At 37.1% G+C, this 9,893-nt stretch overlaps 1 protein-coding gene across 1 annotated transcript; it reads left to right on the top strand.

The window, feature by feature from the left end:
* The first annotated feature begins 5,688 nt into the window (after positions 1-5,688).
* Positions 5,689-6,627, top strand: LOC116900550 (olfactory receptor 4K3-like). The gene has a single exon (XM_032902275.1). It carries the CDS (start codon positions 5,689-5,691, stop codon positions 6,625-6,627), a length of 939 nt encoding a protein of 312 aa, XP_032758166.1.
* The last annotated feature ends 3,266 nt before the right edge of the window (positions 6,628-9,893 follow it).

Here is a 9,893-nt window from a genome sequence, read left to right as displayed (position 1 = left end):
CTATAGAAAATAGCCAGACCTCCCCCGGCTCCCAAGACAGAAAACCACCAACAAGAGTGTATACATGGGGGAGGGGGAGGACCCATGGCTCCAGGTACATGTATGTAGCAGAGGATTGCCTTATCTGGCACTAATGAGATGGGAGGCCCTTGGTACTGTGAAGGATAGATGCCCCTGCCTAGTGGAATACTAGAGACAATTTCAGGAAATGAAGATTGGTCAGGTTGAAGGGAAAACTGTCTCTACACAATATCAATGTCTTCATAAGCACTTATTAGATGGGAAGAAAATCTGACCCAAGAGAAAATTGTGATTTTTGTAAGTCATCTCTCTGATAGTCTCTGATAGTCACCTATTACATAATTCTTAAAATATTTCTAGTTATATCTTTATACCAATGTCTACTATGTATTGGGTTGAGACTTTTTTTTTTTTGTCTTTTGTCAGCCTTGAGGTCAATTAAAAAGTATTTTCTCTACCTCTCCTATTTCATGAGATCTCATGACTGTATCATAAGTTCATCATATTTTAAATCAGGTAATCCATATAAGCAATATCCAGCTAACATTTTACAACTATTCACTTCAACTTAAACAGACAAAATATTTTTAAATGAAAGAGTACATAGTAGAGAAGACAACTTTAATCAAAATATTGGGAGTAAAAATGAAAATCAGTTTAGTGGGTTTTTTTTATAGAAATTAGCTCAAAACATTCTGCCAACAATTGCCTACAAGGAGAAAAAGGATTAGCCACTCGTAAAGATGAACCCCTAGTTTATTATTAAATGAAGAGTGGTCATTTCTAAAATCATTAGTCACAGCAGTAATGGAGTCAACAGATTGAACTTATATGCAGTTCTGCATACACATACATGTATATACAAATATATGTAACACTAAGAATCAAGGATAAAGAGGCTAGCCGCAGAGTGTTAGCACAGAAATAATATGCAGGGATGGTATCTTGGAGTGGGATTGGGAATAAAAGGTATTTGTATTGGTATTGAGAATAAAAGGAAATAGGAAAATGGTGTAATTTTACTTCAAGTAAAAAGATATGTAGTAAACATAGTCATATAAATTTAGAAATTTGTAAACATAATGTTTAAGAAAGATATAAATACATATGTATATATAATTATGTATATATATATATAGTACTCATGTAGTTGCATATGAACCTATTTGGTGAATTTGAAGATACATATTTTACATATGCAAACATACACACACATACATACACACACACAAACACACATATGTATGAAGAATATTGTTTCAAAGTACACTAGGAAATATAATTAAAGGGAAGAACTCATGTATTATTGTACTCTGGATATTAGAAAGATTTAATGATTTCCATGTGTATATTTTACTTTATATTTTCACAACACATCAAATTGAGAATATAACACATTCTAAGCCATTGTAATATATCGCATCCTTTTTACTAGTTTCTCAGTTATCATGTAGAAACAAAACGTTCTGGGTAACATCATTAAAACAGGTCTGATAATACATTGTCACTACTATGTATCAGAAAGCAGTTATATGATTTTCACTCTCAGAGGTCTGATCCAGTAGTGTCCTACATCATCTATAATACTAGAAGCAACAATTCAAAAGGTGTTAGTTGAGACTTTTGGTTCTCTTTTGCAGCAGAGGTCCAAAAAGGCCGTTTGACATCGTTTTGTAAATGAATTAATTCTCTTAGTAATTTCTTCTACAGTTTTATCATGATTATCAAAATTGAGCTCAATAAACCCAACACCATGCTACAGTGGAAGAGGAGAAAATGCAGGAGTTCTTAACCCTATGCAAAGAATCACAGCCAACTAAAGATTCATGAGAGTGAGAGAAGTGGAGTATCCAGGATAGAGCATTTCCATTGTTTATCCAATACAAATGATCAGCCTTGAAAACATATACATGTAACATTATACAGTCTGAATACTGTATATATATATATATATCTTTATTCATAACAATATAATTATTAAATTATATAAAATTTGTAAATATAATTAATGAAGCAGGAGGCCATATTTTCTTTTTTTCACCTTTTATTACACATTAAGTTTTGTTCTCATACAATTTATTCTGAATACAGTTTCCTTTCCTCTATTGCTTCATGTTCCTTCCTACCTCCTCTCTCATTTGGATGCATCCTCTTTGGGTATCTCACTAGAAAAGTACAGGCTTCTAAAAAATAACAAGAAAACATAACAAAATAAAATATACTAAGATAAAAGAAAAACCATCATACTAAAGCTGGGTATAACAAGCCATCAGAAAAATTTAAGAGTTCCAAGAGAAGGCACAAGGTTCCAGAGACCCACTATTCAGGAACTTGATAAAATTACTAAAAAGTGACCTATAGTGTATATGTCGAGGTACAGATCCATGTAGGCCCTGTGCTTGCTGCTTTTCTCGCTGTGAGTTCATATGAGCTTTTTTTCAGTTGAGGTATGGCCTTGTTCTTCCCCATTTATTTTAAAGAGAGCAGGAAACAATGCATAAAAGAACCTTGAGGGAGGAAATCAAAGGGACAAATGTGTTAATTATATTATAATCTTAAAATAAATAAAAGAAACAATACAAAAAAAAACCCAAAAGTTCAGGTTGACTTGAAACTTTTTGGCATATGGGAAAAGTAATTTTAAAAAAACATAATTTCACTATATAATAAGTGCATTTTCTTTCCTAATGATACTGTTTGGGATAAACATTGTCCACATTCTCTAGGATAAAAGAAATTAAGACCTATAAGTCTCCAGACACCAAGAGAGTAACTGAAGGGAGAAGAAAATAGGCAATGAATGAAAAAAAGATAGCATTTTCAGCAAATGGTGCTTGTTCAACTGGAGGTCAGCATGTAGAACAATGTAGATGAATCCATGCTTGTCACCCTGTACAAAGCTTATGTCCAAGTGGATCAAGGACCTCCACATCAAACCAGATACACTCAAACTAATAGAAGAAAAAGTGGGAAGCATCTCGAACACATGGGCACTGGAAAAAATTTCTTGAACAAACCACCAATGGCTTATGCTCTAATATCAAAAATTGACAAATGGGATTTCATAAAACTGCAAAGCTTCTGTAAGGCAAAGGACACTGTGGTTAGGACAAAACGGCAATCAACAAATTAGGAAAAGATCTTTACCAATCCTAGAACTGATAGAGGCCTTATATCCAAAATATACAAAGAACTCAAGAAGTTAGATGGCAGGGAGACAAATAACCCTATTAAAAAATGGGGTTCAGAGCCAAACAAAGAATTCACAGCTGAGGAATGCCTAATGGCTGAGAAACACCTAAAGGAATGTTCAACATCTTTAGTCATAAGGGAAGTGCAAATCAAAACAACCCTGAGATTTCACCTCACATCAGTGAGAATGGCTAAGTTCAAAAACTAGGGTGACAGCAAATGCTGGCGAGGATGTGGAGAAAGAGGAACACTCCTCCATTGTTGATGGGATGGCAGACTGGTACAACCAATCTGGAAATCAGTCTGGAGGTTCCTCAGAAAATTGGACAATGAACTACCTGAGGACCCAGCTATACCTCTCTTGGGCCTGTACCCAAAAGATGCCACAACATATAATAAAGACACATGCTCCACTATGTTCATAGCAGCCTTATTTATAATAGCCAGAAGCTGGAAAGAACCCAGATGCACTTCAACAGAGGAATGGATACAGAAAATGTGGTACATCTGCACAATGGAATATTACTCAGGTATCAAAATCAATGCCTTTATGAAATTCATAGGCAAATGGATGGAACTGGAAAATATCATCCTGAGTGAGGTAACCCAATCACAGAAAAACAAACATGGTATGTACTCTTTGATAAGTGGTTATTAGCCCAAATGCTTGAATTACCCTAGATGCACAGAACATATGAAACTCAAGAAGGATGACCAAAATGCGAATGCTTCACTCCTCCTTTAAAAGGTGAACAAGAATACCCTTGTCAGGGAATTGGGAGGGAATGTTTAGAACAGAGGCAGAAGGAACACCCATTCAGAGCCTGCTCCACATGTGGCCCATACATATACAGCCACCCAATTAGACAAGATGGATGAAGCAAAGAAGTGCAGGCCAACAGGAACCGCGTGTAGATCTTTCCTGATAGACAAAGCCAGAATAAAACAAAAACAAATACATAAGCGAATGCCAGCAGCAAACCACAGAACTGAGAACGGGACCCCTGTTGAAGGAATCAGAGAAAGGACTGGAAGAGCTTGAAGGGGCTTGAGACCCCATATTAACAACAATGCCAAGCAACCAGAGCTTCCAGGGACTAAGCCACTCCCCAAAGACTATACATGAACTGACCCTGGGCTCCAACCTCATAGATAGCAATGAATAGCCTAGTAAGAGCACCAGTGGAAGGGGAAGCCCTTGGTCCTGCCAAGACTGAACCACCAGTGAACGAGATTGTTGGGGGAGGGTGGTAATGGGGGGATGATGGGGAGGGGAAGCACATATAGAAGGGGAGGGGCAGGGGTTAGGGGGATGTTTGCCCAGAAACCAGGAAGGGGAATAGCAATCGAAATGTAAATAAGAAATCCTCAAGTTAATAAATGTAAAAAATAAAATAAAAAGAAAGAAAATGGCAATGACAATGACATCAGCATAAGCACCAGGTCTCTGTCTTGAGTACAGGGATTACTGCTTGCTTGAAGGAGAGTTGCACACTCATCCAAGACTGACAGCCAAATGAGAGGTAGACTAATATGTTTATTTAATTTATATTTTTTAAAAACAACCCAGATGATCAGTAGACCAGGGACAGAATCAGAAAATACACTGATGCTAGATGATATATTACTCACATCAGGAAACAACAATATTCCAAAATCAAAAGTCCCATGAAAATTATTTTATGCAATCTGACACCAATATTATCTGCTGCTAAGATTGTGACCTTTAGAGTTCAAGTCCAACTATGAATTGCATAGTTGCGTGGACAATCCACTCATTCATGCTCTTGCACTGTTAGTTTGCTCATCAGTTCAGTTAAATAAATAAAATCTAGGATATATATATATATATACCTGTGTACTAGTTTTTGCATTTCAGTTACATGCCTATGTATATCTTATATGGCTTCCTGTATGCTTCCCAACATAGACTCATCCAACGTGTTGTTTAGAGTTTTAAGCTAAAGTTTTCTTTTATTGACAGAGATATTATTCTACTGATGATGAAAGAAATTATTTTCTATTCTGTCTAAATATTAAGATCTCATAATACTATTTGTACTGAAATTCAATGCGATTACCATAAGTTGCTAAATGTAATCCTCAATTTCTTCATGGAATGTCATGATGGCTACAGACATATTCAGATTTTTTTTTTAAGGAATAACACACATTTTTAGGTTTTCACATTACAATCTTGCTCACCTTACTGCTCTCTTGTAAAAGGAATTTTCAAATAGATTATAGAAGTCACACCTGATGCTTCTGTTATTGTGGAGTTGCCCTAGACTCATTAGCTTTCATTTTGGGCACCAGTCACTCCTATCTGCCTTAGCTTTCTCTTTGTTTGTGTGCATTTCTATCAGGTAAGTATATGTGAACGTCAGGTACTACAGAGAAAGTAACCTTCCTCATATCTCTAGTTCGTAGTTGTTCTTTTTTTGCAGGTTACTTTGGAAGACACACTGAGTAACAATGGATGGAGGCAATCAGACTGTGGTGTCAGAATTTATTTTCTGGGGACTTTTCTGCTCACAGAGGATTGAGGTCTTACTATTTGTGGTGTTTTTAATGCTTTACCTTCTCATTGTTTCCGGAAATATTGTCATTCTTGTTTTAATCACCAACGACCCCCATCTTCATTCTCCCATGTACTTCCTATTGGCCAATCTGTCCTTTATTGATATGTGGCTTTCCTCAGTCACCACTCCTAAGATGATCACAGACTTTCTCAGGGAAAACAAGACCATTTCCTTTGAAGGCTGCATGTGTCAGGTCTTCTTTGCCCATTGCATTGCTGCAGGAGAGATGGTGCTGTTGGTGGCAATGGCTTATGATCGCTATGTGGCCATCTGCAAACCACTCCACTACTTCACCATCATGAACTTGAAGAGATGCACTGGGTTGGTGTTGACTTCCTGGACAACTGGATTTGTACATGCTATGAGCCACTTGACAGTCATTGTGGAGCTGCCCTTTTGTGGACCTAAGGAAATAGACAGCTTTTTCTGTGACATGCCATTGGTAATCAAGCTAGCTTGCATGGATTCTCGTGACCTGGATATTCTAATGAATGCTGACTGTGGACTTGTAGCTGTAACCTGCTTTATTCTGTTGCTTATTTCCTACACATATATCCTTATCACTGTATGTCAGAGCTCTAAAGCTGGGGCATCTAAGGCATTGAACACGTGCACTGCCCACATCACTGTGGTGTTGATCTTTTTTGTGCCCTGCATCTTCATTTATGTGTGGCCTCTCAATATCACCTGGTTGGACAAATTCCTTGCTGTGTTTTACTCTGTTCTCACGCCTCTCCTAAACCCAGCCATTTGTACACTGAGAAATAAAGAGATGAAAAATGCTATGAAAAGATTTATAAGCAACTACCTTTTTCAGAAAGGAAATTTCTAGCCAGAAAATTGTACTAAATATTTCACATTGTAAAACTGACTGTTTGAAATAGATTTTTAAATCAGAAAATATATTTTGAGAAGTCTCCAGATATAGATATAATTTAACCACATAACGAGGATATCATATTAACTGACCAACCATCAAATTACTGAGAATACTTCATTTTAAATCTAATCATGCATGATTTTTCTACATAGAGATTTCATTTAATCTATGTTTTTAAAAAAGTTTTACTAGACCCATATGACAAAGCTCATATGTTAATATTTATAAATAATAACTTAGCAAATTTTACCTGACATAGTTCTATATAAAAGCACATGCCCTAAAATTTCAATTTCTTCTCCATATGGCCAAGGTCTTCCCTTTTACCTGATCAAAGCTATGTACCACAATACTAATGGGGTGAGCAGAAAGGATTAGAAAAATCAAATAATATATATATATATATGTACATATATATATATATTTAACAAAACAGCAATAGACTATAATTTATGTTTTTATTCTATGCAACATGCATGAAATAAAAAAAACAAAGAAAGCTAAATGAGATTTCTAAGTTATCTTCATCTGAGGCTAAAATTAGTTCTTTGAATTATCATTTAATATAGTATTATATCTCAAAATACAATCTCCTTGAAATCTCTGTTCATAAATCCACTGATTGCTTATTATGGATATTGTACTTAATTCAGTTGGGAATATACATGAGTCATTAACAAACATATTTGTATGAGCACATATGGTGCTGTTGGTCAGAAAAACTGCAGATGTCTCTAAAACTCCAACTACTTTACATATCCATACATATTATATGGATGGAGCAATGCTTCAACAAGCAAGTTCCAACAACTTTATGTTTTGTTTTTTTTTCATTTTTTGGCATTCTTTTGTCTTGTTTTTTTTTATTATTCTTTCTTTTTTTTTTTTTTTATTAACTTGAGTATTTCTTATATACATTTCGAGTGTTATTCCTTTCCGGTTTCCGGCAAACATCCCCCCCCTCCCCCTTCTTTATGGGTGTTCCCCTCCCCATCCTCCCCCATTGCCGCCCTCCCCCAACAATCTAGTTCACTGGGGGTTCAGTCTTAGCAGGACCCAGGGCTTCCCCTCCCACTTGTGCTCTTACAGGATATTCATTGCTACCTATGAGGTCAGAGTCCAGGGTCAGTCCATGTATAGTCTTTAGGTAGTGGCTTAGTCCCTGGAAGCTCTGGTTGCTTGGCATTGTTGTACATATGGGGTCTCGAGCCCCTTCAAGCTCTTCCAGTTCTTTCTCTGATTCCTTCAACGGGGGTCTTATTCTCAATTCAGTGGTTTGCTGCTGGCATATGCCTCTGTGTTTGCTGTATTCTGGCTGTGTCTCTCAGGAGAGATCTACATCCGGCTCCTGTCGGCCTGCACTTCTTTGCTTCATCCATCTTGTATAATTGGATGACTGTATATGCATGGGCCACATGTGGGGCAGGCTCTGAATGGGTGTTCCTTCTGTCTCTGTTTTAATCCTTCCCTCTCTATTCCATGCCAAGGGTATTCTTGTTGCCATTTTAAAGAAGGAGTGAAGCATTCACATTTTGATGGTCCGTCTTGAGTTTCATTTGTTCTAGGCATCTAGGGTAATTCAAGCATTTGGGCTAATAGCCACTTATCAATGAGTGCATACCATGTGTGTTTTTCTGTGATTGAGTTACCTCACTCAGGATGATATTTTCCAGTTCCGACCATTTGCCTACAAATATCATAAAGTCATTGTTTTTGATAGCTGAGTAATATTCCATTGTGTGATGTACCACATTTTCTGTATCCATTCCTCTGTTGAAGGGCATCTGGGTTCTTTCCAGCTTCTGGCTATTATAAATAAGGCTGCGATGAACATAGTGGAGCACATGTCTTTTTTATATGTTGGGGCATCTTTTGGGTATATGCCCAAGAGAGGTATAGCTGGATCCTCAGGCAGTTCAATGTCCAATTTTCTGAGGAACCTCCAGTCTGATTTCCAGAATGGTTGTACCAGTCTGCAATCCCACCAACAATGGAGGAGTGTTCCTCTTTCTCCGCATCCTCGCCAGCATCTGCTGTCACCTGAGTTTCTGATCTTAGCCATTCTCACTGGTGTGAGGTGAAATCTCAGGGTTGTTTTGATTTGCATTTCCCTTATGACTAAAGATGTTGAACATTTCTTTAGCTGTTTCTCAGCCATTCGGCATTCCTCAGCTGTGCATTCTTTGTTTAGCTCTGAACCCCATTTTCTAATAGGGTTATTTGTCTCCCTGCCATCTAACTTCTTGAGTTCTTTGTATATTTTGGATACAAGGCCTCTATCTGTTGTAGATTGGTAAAGATCTTTTCCCAATCTGTTGGTTGCCATTTTGTCCTAACCACAGTGTCCTTAGCCTTACAGAAGCTTTGCAGTTTTATGAGATCCCATTTGTCGATTCTTGATCTTAGAGCATAAGCCATTGGTGTTTTGTTCAGGAAAATTTTTCCAGTGCTCATGTGTTCCAGATGCTTCCCTAGTTTTTCTACTATTAGTTTGAGTGTATCTGGTTGGATGTGGAGGTCCTTGATCCACTTGGACTTAAGCTTTGTACAGGGTGATAAGCATGGATCGATCTGCATTCTTCTACATGTTGACCTCTAGTTGAACCAGCACCATTTGCTGAAAATGCTATCTTTTTTCCATTGGATGGTTTTGGCTCCTTTGTCAAAAATCAAGTGCCCATAGGTGTGTGGGTTCATTTCTGGGTCTTCAATTCTGTTCCATTGGTCTATCTGTCTGTCTCTGTGTACCAATACCATGCAGTTTTATCACTATTGCTCTGTAATACTGCTTGAGTTCAGGGATAGTGATTCCCCTGAAGTCCTTTTTATTGTTGAGGATAGTTTTAGCTATCCTGGGTTTTTTGTTATTCAGATGAATTTGCAAATTGTTCTGTCTAACTCTTTGAAGAATTGGATTGGTATTTTGATGGGGATTGCATTGAATCTGTAGATCGCTTTTGGTAAAATGGCCATTTTTTACTATATTAATCCTGCCAATCCATGAGCATGGGAGATCTTTCCATCTTCTGAGGACTTCTTCAATTTCTTTCTTCAGAGTCTTGAAGTTCTTATTGTACAAATCTTTTACTTGCTTGGTTATAGTCACACCGAGGTACTTTATATTATTTGGGTCTATTATGAAGGGTGTCGTTTCCCTAATTTCTTTCTCGGCTTGTTTCTCTTTTTTGTAGAGGAAGGCTCCTTATTTATTTGAGTTA

This window comes from Rattus rattus, chromosome 5 (assembly GCF_011064425.1).
Source record: "Rattus rattus isolate New Zealand chromosome 5, Rrattus_CSIRO_v1, whole genome shotgun sequence".
NCBI classification, from domain to species: domain Eukaryota; kingdom Metazoa; phylum Chordata; class Mammalia; order Rodentia; family Muridae; genus Rattus; species Rattus rattus.
This window is presented reverse-complemented; position numbering and strand designations above follow the sequence as displayed.

Coding starts and splice junctions, on each gene's coding strand:
- LOC116900550 (XM_032902275.1), top strand. CDS start 5,689: ATGGATGGAGGCAATCAGACTGTGGTGTCAGAATTTATTTTCTGGGGA.